General features: G+C 55.0%; 1 protein-coding gene across 1 annotated transcript; it reads right to left on the bottom strand.

Moving 5' to 3' along the window:
* Positions 1–4842: 4842 nt before the first annotated feature.
* Positions 4843–20615, bottom strand: DUSP4 (dual specificity phosphatase 4). The gene is made up of 4 exons (XM_025416564.3): positions 19736–20615; positions 10548–10693; positions 9326–9545; positions 4843–8834 (listed from the first exon to the last, which is right to left on the bottom strand). Exons 1-4 carry the CDS (start codon positions 20166–20168, stop codon positions 8449–8451), a joined length of 1185 nt encoding a protein of 394 aa, XP_025272349.1. The 5' UTR covers positions 20169–20615; the 3' UTR covers positions 4843–8448.
* Positions 20616–21136: the final 521 nt, after the last annotated feature.

Below are 21136 nucleotides of genomic sequence, written 5' to 3'. Positions count from 1 at the left end.
TGTGTGTGGGGGAGAGATTGCATAAATCTAAACATCACATACACTTTTATCAGACATATCACATTCTCTGACCACAGCAGTAAGACTATAACCATCAGGGAAACTGAGTGGGGAAAAATTAGAGAGGAAGACAAACCATAAGAGACTCCTAACTCTGGGAAACAAACAGGGCTACAAAGGGGAAGAGTGGGAGAGGATGGGGCGACCAGGTGACGGGTACTAAGGAGGGCACTTGATGGGATGAGCATTTGATGTCTTAAAAATTAAAAAAGACTATACCCATCACATAGAGTAGTTAAAAAACAAAAAGCTAGCCACTTGGGGGTTTAAAAACATTTTAATAGCTAAAAAAGAAAATAAAAAGTGAAATTACATACTATTTAAAAAATAATTGGTTGATACTATTATAAAATATTATGCAGCCACTGAAAAGCTGGCTGGGTCAGTTAAGCATCCAACTCTTCATTTAGGCTCAGGTCATGATCTCAGGGTGGTGGGATCAAGCCTTGCATCAGGCTCCGTGCTCAGCAAAGGAGTCTGCTTGAGATTCTTTCTCGCCCTCTGCCCCTCCCCCACCACCCTTTCTTAAAAAAAAAAAGAAGAAGAAAAGATGAAGGAGAACCGATACACAGACACAGGATATCTCCAAGAGTTTGCTGTTAAAGTGAAAAGGCAGGCTGTGTGCGGATCAACACGTGTCCGCCACCATCCCCTAGGGCAGGAGGGTCAGACTGAGCAAAGACACGTTCTCTCAATTCTAGTGCTTTATGCCTTCGCAACTCAGAAGCCAAGAATGTGATTCCTTAGGTTCTGCGTCCGGGCCGGTGCCATCCCTGACCCCAGGCAGTGAGAGTAAATGTGTAGGTGATCAAACTGAGGGCAGGGCAGGGGTAACAAGGAACAGCCAGAGGGAAACTTCTGGTAGCAATATCATCCTGTCAAACACTACATTTATACAACACGTGAATAAAAGTCTCAGAGTATGGGGATCCCTGGGTGGCGCAGCGGTTTAGCGCCTGCCTTTGGCCCAGGGCGCGATCCTGGAGACCCGGGATCGAGTCCCACATCAGGCTCCCTGCATGGAGCCTGCTTCTCCCTCTACCTGTGTCTCTGCCTCTCTCTCTCTCTCTCTCTCTCTCTATATATATATATATATATATATATATGTCTATCATAAATAAATAAATAAATAAATAAACAAATCTTAAAAAAAATAAAAAATAAAATAAAAACATAAAAGTCTCAGAGTAATTACACCAAACAGCTCATTTTGGTTGCCGAAAGTTAACAGAAGTGGGATGCAGGGCAGGGATATGGAAGAGAATCGTTCCATTTTTATTCTCACCTGTTTGTTCTTTGAAATTTGGGGCAGTGAGCACATTTCCATATGTTAATCCCTGAGCAGCTTTATTGGGATATAATGTATATGCCATAAAGTTTTACCCATTTTCAGTGCGCAGTTCAGTGATTCTTAGGTTTACTAAATTTACGAGTCTTCCAACCACCGCCAAAGAGGTGAGCAAGATCAGCGTGGGACTCTGATGGGAGGCGCCTGCCCGGAGCCTCAGGGCCAAGTTCAGTAGCCTCCCCCTGAACTTCCCTGCGACACCGTGTAGGAGCCAAGCCCCTCAGTTCCCGCTCTGCTAAGACTCGATTCCCTGCTCTCACGGGAGGTCCGAGCGCTGTTCCAGACCATCCTGGCGCCCTGTTCCGAGGTTCCCAGGGCTGCCATGGGGCCTTTGCTAATTGCTGGAGATAAAATGCGCACCACTTAGATGGTGGATCCAGAGGCTGAACAGAGCCTTCAGGGGACGGACGGTTATGAAATCCCCAATCTCAAGGGTAACAGAAGATGGTCCTGTAAAGGCCTCTCCTTGGGACGCCCGGGTGGCTCAGTGGTTGAGCGTCTGCCTTCGGCCCAGGGCCTGATCCCAGAGTCCCGGGATCAAGTCCCACATCGGGCTCCCTGCCTGGAGCCTGCTTCTCCCTCTGCCTGGGTCCCTGCCTCTCTCTGTGTCTTTAGTGAATAAATAGATACAATCTTTAAAAAATAATAATAAAGGCCTCTCCTCCTAAAGATGTGTGTTGGAGAAATGGAGCCTTTTCACGTGTTTCTCACCCACTGCTGCCCATGCACGCTCTTGCTAACAAACATCTCTCACAGGAAGAGGACGCCCCTCCGGCTGGTCAGAACTCAGCACATCCCTGGGCATGAGGGTCCTATGCCTCAGGACGGACACGTTTTTCTTGTTCTTTCTCCTGCCACAAAGTCCTTCCCTTCCCTTCTTTACCAGCAACTTGGAAGATAGCCTAGTGTGGGGCTGGCTCGCTCAACTTGGCTCTTTTAGGTTCATGGAGAAGGAAGTTGGTCCGAGCTGGCTTGTCCTACTCAGGTCTTGTCTGAGAACCCATTCGATGGATGCTCCGAATCCTTGGATGAAAATGCAGTCCAAACCTCTCCACCCTCATGGCACTGTGTGCTCAAGGGAAGCAAGGGAAGGAATTTGGGGGTCATGGGTTCATGGGAATGTCTTACCCAGAGACCCCAGAGCTACACAGGTCACCTGCCTCAACCGGCTGCCAGACAGTTTCAACTCTGTATTCTGCTGGCGGAGAATTCCAGCACATACTCTCTCTAGCCAGTTGTCCTCCTTATCAGGCACTGGGTTGATCTCTGTGCCACTCACTGGGGAGCTGGAAAGACACCTTTGGTGGACTCAGATGTAAAAAGGTGAACTCTCAGGGGGAGGCGGGGGGTCCTGTGAAATCAGTGGGGACTTCCAACCCTCCCCCCTCCACTCCCTCCTTGGATTGTGCTTTTACAGCTTCCTACTTTCTAGCATTTCTTTATCTAAGAATAGGTGTATCCTGTGATGTTTTCTGGATCAGATGGGGCCGCTGATACTATACATTATGGTTTGAAAGCTCTTTCGGTCCTTGGAAGAGATCTTAGATGACAAATGTCTCTAGGTTAGGAGTGAAACTTGCGTTTTCAGGTTTTCTTGAGTCTGAGAAGTTGACACATTTCAACCAACATAGTAGGAAGTGACATCCTGTGACTTCTGAAACCAGATCATAAAAAGAGGTAGGTGTTGGCTGAAACCCTCCTGCCGGAGCTCTGATCTGTCTTGTGAGAAATCTGACTGCTCCGGGGAGAGGGCGAGTGTCAGCGCTCCAGGTGACTGTCACCACTGAGCTCTCAGCTGAAAGCCACTGACTGCCAGTCATTCGAGCATGTATTTTGGATGCCCAGTCTCACTACCTTCAGATGACAGCAGCACGAGCGCCATCGCTGCCTGTGACCACCTGAGAGACTCCCGGGGAGGACTACTCGGCAGAGCTTTTCCCTAGTTTCTAATCCACAAACTCATGAGCAAAATTAAGTGGTTATTGGTTTACACAATGAAGTCCTTGGGTATCGTCATAGTAATAGTGACAGTAATTCAAAGTTATGGTCTGGGGGTCAAAAGGAAGAGTGATAGAAGAAGACAGAGCTGTTTCAGGCATTCGTGAACTAGCTGGAAATCAGAAAGCGCCTGTGGGAGTCTGTAGGGAATGAGTCTTTAGGTGGGCCCCCAAATCCCTAGTTTTTATGTCATCTCCCACAGCACAGAAGCTATAAATCCCATCCCACCTTGAGTCTCTCCCATGTACTCTATCAGTTGTGCTGCCTATTTCTGCAGATTTAGATCCCTAGGTGAAATAAAGATCATTTTGCCATGTTCCTCAAAAACCCGGTTGTTTTGAGATCACATTTAATGTAAATTAATTTATGGAGAAGTATCTTTTCAGTATTGAGTCTGTGTATCTGAGAGCGTAATACATCCTTTGCCTTTTTCAAAAGTTCTTTTACGTCCCTTGGTAGGGAGGGCCTTACCATGGCCACATAAGGGTCTCTTGCCTATCTCTGGTAAAGTTTATTGTAGGCTTTTCATCTTGAAATTATATTGGAAGTGGGATCTACTACTTCTCTTTTATTTTTAATTGCTATTTTTTTTTTACCTAGGAGAGCTATTTTTTCATATTCACTTCACAATCAAGTACTTACTGAATTCTCTTATTCCTGATGGACGACTTTCAGTTGATTCTCTGGCTTCTCAGACACCCATCATCTGCAAACTTGGCTTCCCCCTTTCCAAATTATATACCTCATTTTTTTTCAGGTGTCAATCACATTGGCTGGTGCTTCCAGAATGTTAAATAACAGTGATTCAGTGGGAATGCATGTTTGCTAGCATGTTTTTGGTTTACGACTTGGGGAATTCATACCAGAATTTGATACAAGCAATCCACAGATCAGCCCTGGGGGAACATGGACTTAAATCCATGTATTTTTTTCCCATCTGGCCTTGAATAATAGTAACAATACTGAAAAATATTGCTAATTTCCATGATCCCAATGGACTATGAAGTCAGGAAAATTTCCTAGGATTCTGTGTGAGCCAGGTGAGGAGGGGTGTCCGAGCAGGGTAACGCCTTACATGTCACCTTGCGCTTAGGCCCTTTGATAGACTTCTCCAAAGCCAAGGAGCCATCGTGTGCCTGGCCAGAAGCAGATTCTCAGATGAAGGAACTCTCTGTCTCTTATGCTTCAATTATTTCTTCCCATCAGAGGCTCTGCCTGGAGAAACCAGGTTCTTAGAGATGCAGGTCAGCCTGCTCCAGTCACTGTCCCTGGGTGGTGTTCAGGGAGCAAAATTGGGCTCGCTGATTTTACCAGCCAGTCTACTCTTACCGTGGATGTCGCTAGGTGCACAGGATTATCAAACGCCCCAGACCTTTGGTTCCCTTCCAAGTCATCACAGCAGTGCAGTTTTTAAGGAAAGGATAAACCAGGCCAGACATGGTTGAAAACGTATTTATTTTTCTTCAAATGATCTTTTTTCAAGCAATAAATAAAAAGACATGTCGACTGTTCTAAAAAACAAAATGAAACAAACAAACAAAATCCCCTAAACTATATACATCCTACAGAAATACAAGCATATCAAATGTAGAAATGACAGCACTCTGAAAGATGGGGCTATTTACAAAAGTTACAAGTATTGCATTGCTCTGTCTTGAAGAAGCCTCTTCCTCATATGACTCATTAGCTCTAAGGATGGGCAGGGTGCTCCTGGGGGGGCAGGGGTATCTTCAAGAGGTGAAACTCCCCCATCTTTCTTGCTAGACAAGGAACACTGAAGGAAAAATCCCAACCTCCAGACACTGTATTCAGTTCCCTCACAATTCTCCATAGATCAGCTGCCTTTGGAGGAGCATGGTAGGTGCCCTGTTTGAGAGATCGCATGCTCCTTGAGCTCCTCAGAGAAACCATCTTGTCCCTCAGCCGGGCTGGGACTGGCAGTGAGACCTGCTGAGCCAGTGACAAACCCTTGGCTGTGGTTTCTGTAAGACCAGCTAGCTCTGGGTTATTAAGATCCGCCTCCAACAGCACCTAGCCCTCCAGAAAGCAAGGAGGTCTTCCCTACCTTGGCCACACATGGAAAGGAAGCCTTTAGGGAGTTTTGAAGCACACGGACACCTGGGTCCCAGCTCCAGAAATCCTGGTTTCATTGCCCCGGGATAGCCTGGTAATAAGGTTTTCAGAACTCCCCAGCCCATGCCGACAGCCAGCCAAGGTGAACCACCATTTTGATACTATGGGCTTGGTGGCCAACTCCCATCCGAATCAACCATCATCCTACCTCCCTCTGCCCACAGATTTTTCAAATTTTCTCTCCTGGCTTTGCAACCTTGTTGAAAACTCTGGAATCCAGCCAGGAGGAGCACCTGAGCAACTGGCTTCGGGAGGGATGACTAAAGCCATGAGCTCCCAGCTACCTGCTCACAGCGGCCTCAGCCTAGGACTTCTCCATGGGGAAGTCAAGTCGTTACCCTTGGTGCTCCACAAACATCCTTGGGTCACACAAGATTCCAGAAGGGAGCACTGCATCCCTTGGTCTCTAGAAAAGATCCAAGGTAGCCGACAGCACAGTTGATAGGATCCGTCAAAGTGGCAATACTTTCTGGCCGTTACAGAAATCTTGCATTACCAGAAATCACTTCATGGGAGAGATGCCGATTGAAATCCACCTGGCCATTTGAGCAGACCCTGTGGTGGGGTCTTCGTTGTAGAGTTATTTCGAGTCATCAAAGAGGCTTCTGATGGCAGAATTATGACAAAAAAAAAAAATCCCCCATTCCAATCAAGCCAATTTCCTCTTATCTGAGGGTTCTGGGACTCACGCTGTTATCAACTACAAAGAAATGGCTTTATAACCAGCAGTCTGATATGGGGACAGATTTGAATTGGAAAGAGGGAGAAAGACATGTCTGGGGCTGGTCCTGAGCTCCGACTGTCCATGCGGTTGGAATCCAGTCTGGGAAAGCACGATACACAGGTTTTGGCAAATGTACACTTGTCCTATAGAAAGTGAGTCTGTTCCGGGTTACTTCCCTCTGCCTGCAACAGCCTCGCCCGCCCGCCCCATGTCGATCGGGGGTTGGAACCCACAGCTCTCTCAGCTGCAGGACTCAAAGGACCTCACTCATCACAGAACATAGAGCAACTTCCAGGAATCGAGGAAAAAGTGGGAACAGCCAACTGTGCCATCTCTAAATAGGTCCACTGTCCAGGAACCCCAACCCCTCTCACCTCACCCCTACCTACTCAGCCAAGCAGCTCCCAGGGATGGAGGGCGCCTCTGGCTTTTCTGAAAACAGGAAGTGGGAACTCTGGCCTCACCCAAAGACAGGGCTGGACAAAGGCAAGATGAGTGATGCCAACACAGGTTCATGGTTATGGAAGGAAATGTAATGAACCTGGTCCTGTCGGAGATGCCAGGATGAGAGAGAGCATTCCAACACTATTCTGATGTTGAGGCTTGAAGTTATTTATGGATGAGCAAGAATGTTCATTTAGATTTAGACTCACAAGGGGCTAAAAAAAACACACAAACAAACCCCAAAACAAACAAACGAACAAAAAAACAAAAAACAAACATGCTCTCATTTCTAGACAAGTTTGCAAATACCTCTACGCTGGCACTCTGGAACAACACCGTTCCACACTACTACAGACGAAGTAACATGTAGCTTCCCTCCTCCCTCCCCCCAAGCCCAACCCACAGAAAACATCCTTCTCCCTCAGAAAGCCTTGTCTCCATTTGGAAAGGCTCCTTAAAATGGCATTATCCCAAGAAAGAATTCCGAAACGGCACCCGAGTGCCCACGGCGCCCGTTATAGAAGCCCAGCAGCCAGCTCCGCACTCTAGCCAGCTCCGTACTCACACCGTCTTCCATTCCAGAGCTGAAACATGGTGTTCACTCCCCTCTTTTTATTCAAACAAGAGCCTTTAAAAATATTCACCTAAGCCAGGAATTTTAAAAAGGCAAGAACTTGTTGGTGGACTTCCTTCTAAGCAAACCTTCTAAAATTAAAGACACCGATTTCTGCAGAGGAGAGAAGATGGTACTTCCAATCACAGAGGATTCACATCTGGTCTGTGTCTAGTTAGCTGGTTTCCCCAGTGGCCTTGGCTCGATGGTTCGCTGTAGGAAAATCTCAGCTGCACCCAATTATTCAGGAGCACCTTATACGATATGGCATTTATCGCAGAAGACATGCAAGTCTTCAGGCAAGGCTGGGAGAAAATGCTCCCACCGCCAAATGGAATTACGGGGCCCAAGAAAAGGTGGTATCATTGGGCCCTCACCCTGCTTTCCTGGTGCCTGTGGCCAGCAACCAGCCTCAAGAGAATCCGAAAGTCATCTTTCTCTTTCTTCCTCCTGCCACCCCACCCTGCCTATTCCCCGAGGCTACCAGTGTGAGCTGACCGCCAGGCCACCCTATCCATACCTAGGACGTACCAGCTAGCTCCCACTGCTCTGACAGCTGCATGCGACGGGGCTCCACCGCGGACACGGACATAAATACACCCTAAATTCACCGTCACTAGACTCCTTGCACTTACATACTCTGAGCAAATTCTTAATAAATACTTTTATTTATTATTAAGCATAATTATCCACCTGTTGGTGATTTTGAAAGGAAAACCATGTCCTGTAAGATTTCTTTAAAAACAACAACAAAAAAAAAAACACGAACCCCCCCACTCCCCCGGAAAAAAACAAACAAACACAAAAAAACAAACAAAACCTGTTACAAGAACAAAAAAGGACGAAGCACACAGAACCAGGCACTTCTGGCAAACTTTTCTTTTTGTACCTTTCCCACCCCCCCTCCCCCCCTCCCTTAGTAAAACTGGGTGGGCACCTTTGCCAGGATCTGTGGGTTTCATAACTTCAAGCCTTACTGCTTAAAAAAATGAGGTAAGAAATCCCTATCTGAAAAGTAACACGGACACACGAACCGAACCCAGGTGCTCCCTGCCCGCGGAGGCAGCCGTTATTGCTCTAGGTCGGGGGTTTTGTCCTCGGCTTGTGACCGGCCGAGGTCCTTGTTGCCTAGCAGCTGGGGGAGGTGGTGATGGGGCTGTGCAGGTAGGGCAGGCTGCTGGGGGCCGCGTGCACGCCCACCGACACCGGGAAGCTGAACACGAACTGCGACGTGGGCGTGGGGGTGGCCTGGCCGCGCTCGCGCAGGGGCCCCGAGGGGCTGGCGGCCTCGGCGGCGCAGGACGTGGCCAGGACCTGGGACTCGAACTGCAGCAGCTGCCCCATGAAGCTGAAGTTGGGCGAGATGATGCTCCGCCGCTGCTTGACGAACTCGAAGGCCTCCTCCAGCCGCACCCGCTTCTTCATCATCAGGTAGGCCAGGCAGATGGTGGCCGAGCGCGAGATGCCCGCCTGGCAGTGCACCAGCACGCGGCCGCGCCGGTCCTTCACCGCATCTGGGGCAGAGGCGCGGGTCAGGGCGGCCGGGCGGCACGGGGGAGGGGCCAGGGCCGGGGCCAGGGACCGGGCCAGGGCCAGGCAGGGACCAACATCCCCAGCCCGCTGAAGGGGCTAGACCCCCTCTGGCCTATTCTTGAGATGGCACCAAACAAAGGCACCAGGCTTGGAAAAAACCTTCAAGGATTTCTACTGGCACAAACAAAACCAAGGACCCAACTCTCCCTTTACCTGTCCTCCTCCCCTGCCCCAAAGCCTTAACATCTACACGTCTGGCGACGTGCAAGAGGAACAGGGGTGGCGGGAGTGAGAATCCATCTAGTATCCCCCACCCACCAACATCCAGCCAGCCAGCCCTCCGTAGAGGCAGAGGGAGAAAGGCCCTGGAGACAGCCCCCCACCCCAGTCCCTCCTTGGGCAGGCCAGCCCTCGGGGTTCCGGCTCACCCCCCCCGCACCTGGCCTCCCCGGCCCTGCAGGAGCCAACCTACCGATGTACTCGATGGCTTCCATGAACCAGGAGCTGATGTCTGCCTTGTGGTTGTCTTCCACCGGGATACACTTGTACTGATAGTGTCCTTCAAAGTGGTTTGGGCAATCAGAGGAGACGTTCAACAGGGCCGTGATCCCCAGGGCATCCAGCATGTCCCTCCGGGCAGCGTGGTAGGCACTGCCAAGGTAGAGGAAGGGAAGGATCTCCACCGGACCCCCCTGCACCAGAAAGGGAAAAAGCACAGGCCCCCCAGACATCGTGAGTGGAAGGCAACCGGGGTAAGAGGTGGGGGTGCTTGGACAGGGAGAGGGAGCCGGTCCCAGGCGGGCGGGGGCTGGGGTGGGGTGCAGAAGGCCTGCGGACTCAGGCCTCCCAGGTTCCCCTTAGCCTGCTGGGGCTCGTGGTGGGAGGACAGGCCCAGTGGGCTCCTCTCGCCTTTACACCGCGCTCTGCTGGGAGCAGAGTCGTCAGGACCGGCAAGGCAGCATGGGCCCCACCTGCCCCTTGATCAGTGACGTGCCAGCCACAACGCTGGCCTTGCCACACCCTTGGCAACATGAATCTACACCTAATCGCCAGGCTACCTGGTGTGTTGGTTTAGGGACTTATTTGTAGGATACATCTTCACTTGGCACCTTCAAAACAGGTCCTGTCGACCTCACAGACAAGAGGACAGATCTTGGCAGTGTTAAGTAACACGGGCCGAAATCCGAGACATTTTCGGAGTCAGATCAACCCAAAGAATCTGGGATCCGGGAGCAGAGTTCCTGGGCCCCATAAATTCACTCCCTCTCCATCTAAATGAAAGGGCTAGGAGTTGGCTCGTAAGAAATGCAGCAGCTTAAGCTGGTTTTCTTAGGGGACAGGGTGGCCTCAGGGACCTGGGGTGAGCCTTCAGAGAGGTGACCTCTCCTTTCTAAGCATTAGGTCACACACTTCTGTTTTCAGCACTCCTCGCCCGTCTGCGTGGAACTCCAGAGGCTAAGTCACAAAGTTATGTCTTTGTATTATTTTTCCAAGTGAGGCTAAGAAGAGGGAAAGGCAGGAATCCCGAGGAACAGATGCACCCTCCCTAACACCCAATCCCAATACATGCAGGGCTCCCTGCGTTCTCCCCAACCTGAGGCACCGCATCTCAAGCCTCTGAAAAGCAGAAACCTGAAAATAGGCCCCCCTGCCCCCACATTGCCGTATTCTTCGGGGCCGGGCCCCCAGTCTACCTGGTCGTGCAGGGGGGTTCCACAGGAGCTGCAGCCCACGTCCAAGGATTCCGCTGTGCTGGCGGGCACAGCAGGGGGGATGGCTGCCAGGGCCTTGGTTTTGGAACAGAATTCTGGGTACTCGGAGGAAAACCTCTCATAACCACCTGTAAAAGAGAAGCATGCGCGGGTAGTAGGGTCACGAAGCCAGCAGAAATCCAGAAAGTGCTCGAGTCCTACCCCTGGGCTGAGGAGCAGGGCTGGGAAGCCGGGGCCGGCTGGACCCACACTGGCCACTGGGTGGCGCTGTGGCACCAGCGATAACGGCAACGGAGCCTGCACAGAGCCTCATCGGGCCCAGACTCCGTCCTGAGTGCTGGAAGGAAAGTTCTGGGAAGGAGCCTTAGGTATGGGGTGCAGATACAGAACGGAGGACGAGCAGGGCGCCTGCAGACGGGGCCTAGCACAGCAGCTCCTCAGGGTGGTGATGGGACCCTGCACAGCAGCTCCTCAGGGTGGTGATGGGACCCTGCACAGCAGCTCCTCAGGGTGGTGATGGGACCCTGCACAGCAGCTCCTCAGGGTGCTGGTAAAGCGTGGAAGGCAGGAAGGTCTCCGTGGGTCCGCGGGCCGCATGGACGCGGCCTGGTGCCGCCCGGGGCCTGCAGGGATGTCCCTCATCCCAACCCCCGCCCTTCCTCTGCAGAGGAGCCCCAATGAGGGCGAGAAGGGAGAAAAAGCAACGAGCCCGGCAGCAGCCCTGCCCTCCTCATCTGGGCAACAGAACAGGCGCCAACCGCCCGGCCTCCGCGGCTCCATCAACAAGGGCCCCAAATCCGAGGAAACGGGGCGCACGCCGAGGTCCCTCTTGCTGCACACGGGGTCGGGCGGGGCAGGGTTTCCCGGGCCCCCAGTTGCTGAGCTCCGCAGTGACTGGTTATCTGTGGGATCGTCTTCGGGGAAGGGAGGTCTTTTAAGGAGAAAAAGAGATAAACGGTCAACTGGTCCCTGGAGTCGGGTGCGTGCCTGGTGTGGGCTGGGGGCGGGCAGACGGGAGCCCCGCCCCCCTGGGTGCCCCCTGGTGCCCCCGGGGCTCCGGCGGCTCTGCGAGAGCTCAGCACGACCTACCCCTACCCCTACCCCTACCCCTACCGGCAGCGGCTGGAGCTGCTGGGATTTTCCCCGGCGGTTTCGGCAGGCGGGTGGCGGGGAGGCCCATCGGTGGAGCCGAGGTGGGGAAGGCCGCCTGCCACCTGCGCGCACTCAGTGACAGCAGGTCCGTGAGGCCCCACCCCCACGCCCCCCACCCCCAGAGCTACTGCTTTGCAGAGGAAGGAGCAGAGCATACTCTCCTCTGAGCCCCCCTCTTGTGCATTCCCTCCGTTCCCCCCAGGGGCATAGCTGGCTGTCTCCCGGGTCACCGGCCTCACTTCTGCTGAGGCCCAATAACCAGAGTCCCCTGGGGGGGGGGGGGTGCCCGCCGGAGGGGACCGGCACCGGCAGTTTCAGGGGTGTTGTTGGCCTTAGTGGTCATCTCAGCACAGAGGTGCCCCTCCTGCCCGTTTGCACCCCTTTTTCCTAGGAAGACTAAGAACATGCTGCCCCAAATGCACTGAATGGAGGATGGGGGAAGAGCCAGCAGTTTTGTTTTGTTTTTTTTAAGATTTTATTTATTTGGGGGGGTGGGGGAGGGCACAGAGGGAGAAGCCGACTCCCCGCTGAGCAGGGAGCCTGAGGATCTGGGACCCTGGGATCAAGGCAGATGCTTAAGCGGCCGAGCCCCCCAGGCGCCCCCAGTGAGGTCTTCAGCTGCAGTCCCCCAGACAGGACTCTGGGAAACTCTGTTAAATGTTCCCCCTGGGAAAGGTGGAAGGGGAAATGGATCAATCGAGAAACCGCTGGTGAACACCTACATGCAAAGCCATTACTTGTTAACTCTACATAGTTCTACAGCATTTGAAGATTTTTAAGTAAAACTAATCTGTTTACACTTACACAGTTTGAGCTACTCAAACACATTTTTTTTCCAAATAAATGTAAGGCATGGACAGTGCCCTCCAAAAGCTCCTCACCTAGACAGGCAGACCAACAGTGCCCGCTGGCAAGCCAGTGGTGGGGGCACGGGGGTGCCAGGGCCAGGCTGCAAGGCCAGAGGAGGAACACGGCCCCCTCCCGACCGCAGTACAAGCAGGAGGGGCCTCGGAGGGGGTGACAGCCTTCTTCCCACTGCTGAGAAGGTCCAGGACAGGACACCAGCCTGACCCACGTCAGACTCCCAGGTCTGGGTTGAATCCCAACCCAGCAAATCATCAGCTGTGCAGCCTGGGGCTGCCAGGGAACCTCTCTGAGCCTCTGGCTCCCCTGCAAATGTGATGAACCCTCAGGCCCGGGGAGGACTGACTGGAACAGCCAGTGCTCTGCACCTGGCCTCGGGGAGACACATAATGAAGCGGTTTCCTTTTTTGGCACCTACAAGGGGACCCAGCATTACTGGCATCTTCCCAGACTTGGGACAGCCTTCTCCTCCTGGGCTTTACGGATTTTTGTCCATGCAGAGTCCAGAGATCTGGAAGTCAGACGGTAGAAGGGCAGGCATTGCACGGTCTGAGCTCCAGCATCCGCTGACTCTGGGTGGATCCTAAGTCAGCCCGCAGGCAGCTGACTGGGCAGGGCCAGGCCAGGCTTGAGGGGGGGCCACTTGTCATCTGCCTACCCGCCCCTGCCCCCCCCAGGCCTCTGGGAACAGGACAGAGTGGGAGAAAACAGCATTGCACGGAACAGAGACAGTACTGCTGAAGCCCGTCCCCTCCGGCAGATCTCTAAAGAACAAGCAGAGGGATCCCTGGGTGGCGCAGCGGGTTGGCGCCTGCCTTTGGCCCAGGGCGCGATCCTGGAGACCCGGGATCGAATCCCACGTCGGGTGCATGGAGCCTGCTTCTCTCTCTGCCTCTCTCTCTCTCTCTCTGTGTGATTATCATAAATAAATAAAAAATTAAAAAAATATTAAAAAAAAAAGAACAAGCAGAAAGGAACCAAGTGAGGAAGCAGATCTGCTCCCGGGACAGGAGCATCCCCGGTCCCAGGCCAGGGGCAGTGATGAACGGGTTTTCCCTCCTGAGCCGTCGCTAGCCCTGTGAGCAGGACAGTGCCAAAGGCGCTCCTTCTTGCAGGTGGACGAGCTGCAGGCCCAGGACGTGAGGATGAGTAGAACAGGCAACGATGGGCCAAGGGCATGTGTGTGTGTGTGTGGGGGGGGGGGGCTAGGGGCAGAAGACTGCAAGGTAGGAAACCACTCACGCTCACACCCCACAAGAAAGACCACGTTAGTAAACATAAGAGCCACTGTTAAGAGGACATGCTCGCTATGTGCTCAGCTCTTCCCAAACAAGCATCCAATCAGCAGCCCTTGAGGTGACTGGACCGGATTTTAAGAGGCAACTGAAGTATAGGGCCACCCCAGAGAAGGGCAGGGCCAAGCGTTCAGCCCACTGGCCTTGAAGCCACCTAGTCTGGCACCAGGAGCCCACCCTGCGGGGAACCTGGGTGGCTGAGTGGTTGAGCGTCTGCCTTCCACTCAAGGCATGATCCCGGGGTCCTGGGATGGAGGCCTGCATCCAGCTCCCCACAGGGAGCCTGCTTCTCCCTCTGCCTCTGCCTCGCTGTGTGTGTCTCTCATGAATAAAAATAGAATCTTAAAAAACAAACAAAAAAAGAAGCCCACCCTCCCGTGTGCCCATCTCTGCCTTCTTGGTGGTTCTCTTGGGGGAGGCACAGCCTGCCAGTTTCACTCCATTGAAGACACACAATTTTCAGGCAAAACCAGAAAGTATCTGAACAGGACACTCCTGATAGTTCAGCAAACTCTGCTTCTTTCCAGTGCTTTTCAAACTACAGGTTGTCACATAGACATCGTGACCAGCCCATTTTATTTAATGGGATATAACACAATAGAAACCTCTAGAATGCATTCCATTTAAAGAGGGTATATAATTTCATGGAACTCTGATTTCAGTGTGACTGTATGTATCCCTACAGGGTCATGATGTCAGGATTTTAGACCGTATCCTCTTTAAGTTCCAATACTCTGTGATCCTAAATGTCACAAACTTATTTGTAAACTACAAACTGACAGCAGGTGTCTCTAAGATCTGCTTTTCGAGCTTCTGAATACAATTTCATGACACATAAACCGATGACTTTCCACCTGTTCTATGTCCAACAGAATGCAATTCCATGACAGATATTCTGACTAATTTTGACCCGTTCTTCCCATGTCCTTATTACTCATAAGCGTTCTAGTCTTAAAGCTCACATTTCTTCATTTTGAAACTTGAGAGAGTCTAGAAAGAAGAAAAAAGGAATATAACCCCCCCTCAACACCCCCCCCCCCGCAATCAACTTTCTTGAGGAATAACTACCTGCATAGCTGAACTCCACACTCTTTTTCTCACATTCAGACAGTGAGACAACTGTCACAGCTTACTGCACAGGCCACACATCCAAGCAGGGCTGGGACAGTATGCGTGAAGGTGTTCTAGAAAAGGCAGGCTGATGTAGTGGGGATCGTATCATCACAGTAGGATTCTTAGTGGGGTCTGTGATGGGGGAAGCCAGTCATTTGGTAATGACAGTGATCATGGATCTTAGTAAGGCTGTCGCTCTTCCAATTACCCTTTCAATATTGAGAAATGTCACCCGTTCAGCAGCCAGGGGCTTACTCTTGACATCTTATCAATACAAGGCAAACGCCACCGAGCAAGGAAGTCTGGGGTCATTTACCTTTGAGAACTTCCCCTGATGTGGGTGTTAATTCAGTAAGCACCCTTGTAGATCCTGAGCAGTATTGAAAATTTACCTAAGTGAGCTTCTCCCTCCAGGCCCCACGCACAGACCTACCTGTGCGTCCTGCGCCAGCTGGCTGACACCTAATGGTTGCTCTGGAGCTGGGTCTGGTTTGCGGTCCCTCCCAGAACTTCTGGGCTATCTGCTCCATTCAGCAACGGGCTTCCGCTGGCTTCCGTTGGGAGTGAACTTTTCTTCCTGTCAAACTTCCTTTGTTAGGCGGCAACTGCCTCCTGGTAAGGAAACTGGCTATCTGGTTTCAGATGTTCTGATTTTTTAAAGGAATTTCTTGGCTCCTTAAAAAGGCCACCCTCAGGGCGCCGGGGTGGCTCAGCCTATTAAGCGCATCTGCCTTCAGCTCAGGTCATGATCCTGGGGTCCTGAGATGGAACCCCACGTGGTGGGGGGGGGGTTAGAGGGAGTCTGTCTCCCTCTCTCAAATAAAATCTTTAAAAAAAAAATAAAAGCCCATTTCTCCTATGAGCCTCAAGAACATGCCCAAGGGAGCTGTGATAGGCTTAATAATGGTGAGGTTTTCACTTTCAATTTGTACCTACACCCCATCTTTAGTTACTTGTGTACGTTGGAAGCATCCAGTATCAAATGATGCAAAAAGTAATGAGTTTGCTTCATTCGTTGTCATTCTTTAATTGTAATCGAAGGAGATTATCTTTAAGGCCTACCACTCTGTGTAATTCTGAGGCTCTCAACCTCTGGCTGCCGTGGGCATTGTGGCCTGGAAGAAGAAAAGCTAATCCGTTTCTCTATGGGTGGAGGAGGTGTGCAGCCCTGGGGTTTGCTGTTTGATGCCACTGACCTCATGGAGGGGTGGGGGGGCTAGGATGGGCTGGGCAACTGGGAACAGAGAGACAAGACGGTCACCAGAGTTACCAGGGCTGCTGGCTGGGCATTCTCCTCTCCATCACCGGCCTTGCAGGCTGTTTTCTACAAAAAGTGTAATGTCACCATCTGTATTGGTCTGGCCTTAGGACTATATCATATGTGAGTTCCAGGAGGAAGAAGCTAGAATATCTGAACTGATCGCCCTTTCTCAAAACAGCGCCAGGACAACTTTTAAATCAGAACTCTCATGAAAACGGACAAAAGTCGAGCCGGATGAATTTTACACAGGAGAAAAGTAAAGTAGTGTTTTTATACCTAAAATCTGCATAAGACTGACTTATTTGAGAAATAAGAGACGCAAAGAATGACTTCCATTAGGGTGAGAAAAATGATCTTTTTTGTCTAATGACCAGGGTTGAAAACCCCAGTTGGAGGATTTACGAAGGAAACAGAAAGGGACTTCAAGGGAGATGTGTATTGTAATTAAATCTGAAAAGCTGAGATTTCTAAACTTTCCCTAAAAATGCCTTACAAGATTTTAAATAAAGTAAGCTTAGAGATGAAAGTTAAAAGAAAAAGAAAAAGAAAAAGGTTTATGCCCATGGGAATCATTTACTAGCAAAAAGATCAGAAAATGTTATGATTTAGGTTATTGCTCTTAGCAAAACTTAGATAATACTAGGAAATGTAAAGGCTAGGCAACATTTTATTGACAGAAGTAACATTTACTCTAACGCTGAATTCTTGCGTGTGGCATTAGTTAACTCCCTGCCACGAGTAACCACTGCCCTTCCAAGTGGCAGAAACAGAAAACTGAGATTTTTAAACACAATTAGTTGGTAGAACTGGACAGCTTTTGGCTGGGAAGGATAATACAACTCTGGAAAATACTCTGCTGCTCTTCTGTCCCTGCAGGTTGGCGGAGACCAACCATAGGGTCTTCCACCGGCTTAGTGTCTGGCAACTTCTACTCCACAATCACGACCGCACGTGGAACGAGACACACACAGAGTCCCCTCACATGGAAATTAAAATGAGCAACTCCCATGGGAAACAGATCAGCCAACCGCCTGCCAATCCGGGCATTTACTAAAGATAACCAAAGGGGCTTTTCTTCCCGGGTTCCCTTTAGCTCCCTGCCCCCCAGAGGGCCCTCCCATGGACCCACATCTTCTCCACCAGAACTTAGGAGACATGCTGTCCTCTCCCAGCCGTGTGGGAGCAAACACTTCCCCGTTCTTCCCGGCCTCACTAGGGATGCTTTTCACCAGAGGGCCAAGAGGAGGAAGGGGAACAGGGTTAGGACTTCCTCTTCCTTAGCACAAGTATGAAAATAAGGTAGGTTAAATAGAATATGCGTGGTTACCCCTGGCCGCCTCCTACCATCCCTGCAGGACTAGCCCCTTACCACCACCACCACCACCACCAGCACCATCACCCCTTCTTCATTTTGGGGGGGCTGCTTCCAAAGGCACGCTTCCTTTGGCTTAGAAGACCTAGCCAAACCTTTCCTGGCTACTCCCGGGGCCTGTTCCCGAGGAGACAGACGCTAGTTCCACCTGCAGCCCAAGCCTAGGCCCTAACGGATGTGGACGCCGGGAAGCCTCCCGCCGCCCCGGGGCCGCACCAGGTCAGACACCGGGGAGCGGGGCAGGCCTCGGGAGGGAGGAAGGAGCCCCTCGAACACTCCTTTTCCTTTGGCCAGAGGCCCCGCCAACAGCCAGGGGGCTGCCCTGTTACTCGGAGGCTCCAGTCCCCCTCGGGGCTGTCATTTCCCCGGGAGGCCCCTGGCTTGACCCAGAGCATCGGCCTCGCCGGCTCCCGGAATCCATCGGCCGCGCGCCCTCCCCGGGGGCCCAGGGCCGTGCCCCGAGCCGGAGGAAGGAAACCGCAGAACTAGGCCTCCCTCCCTCCCCCTCCCTCGGGGCTTCAGTGCCCTCGGGCCCGGAAGCCCAGGGCGATCCCCTCCGGGTTCCTTCCAGGAAGAGAAACAAAACAAAACGCACCCAGACTCCACGTGGGTCTGCGCTGCCCCGGGCAGGGCCCCGCCTTCAGGCGCCCGCGGCGAGGGCGCAGGCCTGGGGCCCCGGGGCGCGGGGAGCGGCCGCTCGAAGGGACGCCGCCGGGGACCTCGCTCGCACCGCGGCCGCGGCCGTGGCCCCAGGCGGGGAGGGCAGGCGCCCCCTGCCCGGCACTTTCTCTTACGGCGCTCTGGGGAGAAGAGAGGATTAGGCTCGATCGGGGGTGCAAAAGGCAGCCCTCGCAGAAAAAGAAAAATCAGCAAAATCGCCTTAGTGGTTCAACCGAAGGTCAACGGCAGCAGCTCCCCGGCAGCTGACAGGTCAAACGGCCAGGAAACAACTGCCGAGAACAAAGCCCCCCGCTGTGCGGCAGGGGCGAGCCGGGCCCGCCGGCCCCGAGCGGGGGGAGCTTCTGGGCAGAGCGCGGCGGGGACAGGTTTCCGCCCCTGCTCCCGCCACCACCTCCCTTCCTCGGGGGCGCAGGGCCGGGGGGCAAAGGAGACGGGGAGGAGGCGAAGGGCGCCCGCGGGGCCAGGAGCGGCTCTTTGAAGGCCGGGGTCCGACACGCCTCCCGGGCACGGAGGCCGGACCGGACGCGGGCGCAGGAATGCGCGGAATGCGGCGGCGGGAGGCAGGGGCGCAGCGCCCCGGGGCCCCCGCCCCCCGCGCCCCCCGCGCCCCCCGCGGCCGCAGCAGGCCAGGCAGGTGCGGGCGGCGCACGGGCCCTCCAGGTACTCGGCGCGCCGCCCCCGGGGGTTCCCGGCCTCCGGATCCCACAAGAACTCGCGTCCCCCGAAGTTTCGCCAGGATCCCCTTAGAGCGAGCACGCGCCGCCAGCCGAGAGCCGCGAGCCGCGAGCCGCGAGCCCCGAGCCCCGTCTGAACAAAAGGTCGCGGCCTGAACTCCGGGGGCACCGTCCCGTCTCGCGTCCCCCGCGGGCTCAGCCCCCCCGCCCCGCCCCGCCCCCGGAGCTGGGGTCTAGCCCGAGGCGGCCGAAGCCGGCCACCTTCCAGGCGGAGCTCGGGGCCGGGCAGCGGGGGACGAGACGCGGAGAGCTCGGCACCAGGTCCGCAGGCCGGGCTCCCTTTCTGCGCTTCGGGGCCGGGGCCCGCGCACCCCGAACCAGCAGGCCGGGCCCGTCCCCTCCCGCACAGCGGCACTTGGGAGCACCCCCTGGGCCGCAGCTGGGCATCGCCGTGGGGTCGCCTGGCCGGAGGCCTGCCGGCTGGGGGTGTACACAAACGCAGAGCGCCCCAAGAGTACGGGCTGGCAGGTGGCAGGGGAGACGCACCCTCTCCGTCTCGGAGGACCTCAGGCGCTCGCGCTCGCACACAGACGCACAAAAAGCTGGCAAACCCACGCGCCCCGGCGCGCACAAAGGAGTGCGCGGGGATGCTCCCGGCCTCGGGTCCCCCCGGGCACTTCTTCCCCGCCCGCCGCGGCGGGGGCCGCCAAGCCCCGCTGCCCCCAGCCGCCCGCTCGCGCGCCGCCGCCCGAGTTTACCTTTGAGGAGGCAGATGTCGGTGCGCTCGGCGTTGCGGCGCAGCGCCCGCACCACCAGCGACACGGTGCTGTCCTCGCGGAGGCTCTCGGCGCGCGGGCTGCGCTCGTCGTAGACGATGACCGCGGAGTAGAGGCCGGAGCGCAGGCGGGCGCGCACCTCCTCCTCGGCGGGCAGGATCTGCTCCAGGCTCACAGAGCCCTTGGCCCGCCGCCGCACGATGGTGTTGCAGCGCACGTTGACCGAGCCTCGGATGTAGCCCGCGCTGTGCGCCAGGAACGGTCTGCAGTCCAGCAGCAGGCACTTGCCGCCGCTCAGCAGCCCCAGGGCGCCGTGGCTGCCGCCGCCGCCCGCGCCGCCACCGCTCTCCTCCCGGTTCATCAGCCTTTTGAGCACGCTGCAGTCCATCTCCCGCAGCTCCTCCACCGTCACCATGGTCGCCGGGCGCGCGAGGGGGCGAAGGACACCTGGGCCGGCCGGGCTGCAGGAAGGGGCGAGCCGGGGCTCAGGGAGGCGCGCGCAGAAGTGGCCGCAAACTTGGCCCCTCGGCCTCCCTCGGGCGGGCCTCTTCTCCCCGGTCCCCTTCGCCCGCGGTCTCCGGGTCACATAGCAGTCCGAGCGGCCTCGGGCAGCAGGACGGGGAGGTGGCGGCGGCAGGGAGTGTGTTTACGGGAGAGGACCGCGGGCTCCCCCTGCCCCGGCCTCTATTGTATTTCGCCCGCGGTGCCGGCGCCGCTCCCCACCGACAGCCGGAGCTGCGCGCACGGCCGCGGCCGGAGTTCCGTCCCGGGCCGCCACCGTATTAAGGCTCCTCTGCGCTCCCCCGGGAGGGGGCCGCGGCATTACTACCTCCGAGGCCCCGCCTCCTGCCATTCCGGGCCGCGCGCCCTCCCCCCGCGCCGGCTCCCCGCCCCGCCGGCCCCTCCCCGGCGCTGAATGGAGCGCGGGCCGCTGGCGCCCGGTCATGGGAACGCGACGTCACAAAGAGCGGAGTAAACAGGGCGCTCGGCGCTCGCCCGCAGGCCCATTCATAAAACCGAGACCTAGAGGAAGCGGGAGGCGGCCTCCGCCGGGCAGGCGAGCGGCAGCGCGGGGACTTTGTGAATGGAGCGCGGCCCGCCGGCCTTCCCCGCCCCGGCCCCGGCCCCGGCCCCGCCCCGGCCCCCGCCCCCGCCCCGGCCCCGGCCCGCCGCACACTAGTGGCCGTGCAGCCGCTCCACCCGCCGCCGCGGCCCTCGGCGCCCAGACCACCGGCGTTCGGGCAGCCGGCCTAACCGGGGCCGGGGCCGGGGCCGGGGCGGGGCCGGGGCGCGCTTTAGGGTTCATTCCGTTTGAGCGTCGGGGCCTCGCCCTGAGCAGCGTCGGAGCCCCCCCCCCCCCCCCCCCCCCCCGCCGACCGGAGG

This window comes from Canis lupus, chromosome 16, assembly GCF_003254725.2.
Source record: "Canis lupus dingo isolate Sandy chromosome 16, ASM325472v2, whole genome shotgun sequence".
NCBI classification, from domain to species: Eukaryota; Metazoa; Chordata; class Mammalia; order Carnivora; family Canidae; genus Canis; species Canis lupus.
The sequence above is the reverse complement of the archived record's forward strand: the minus strand, read 5'-3'. Positions and strand labels throughout refer to the sequence as shown.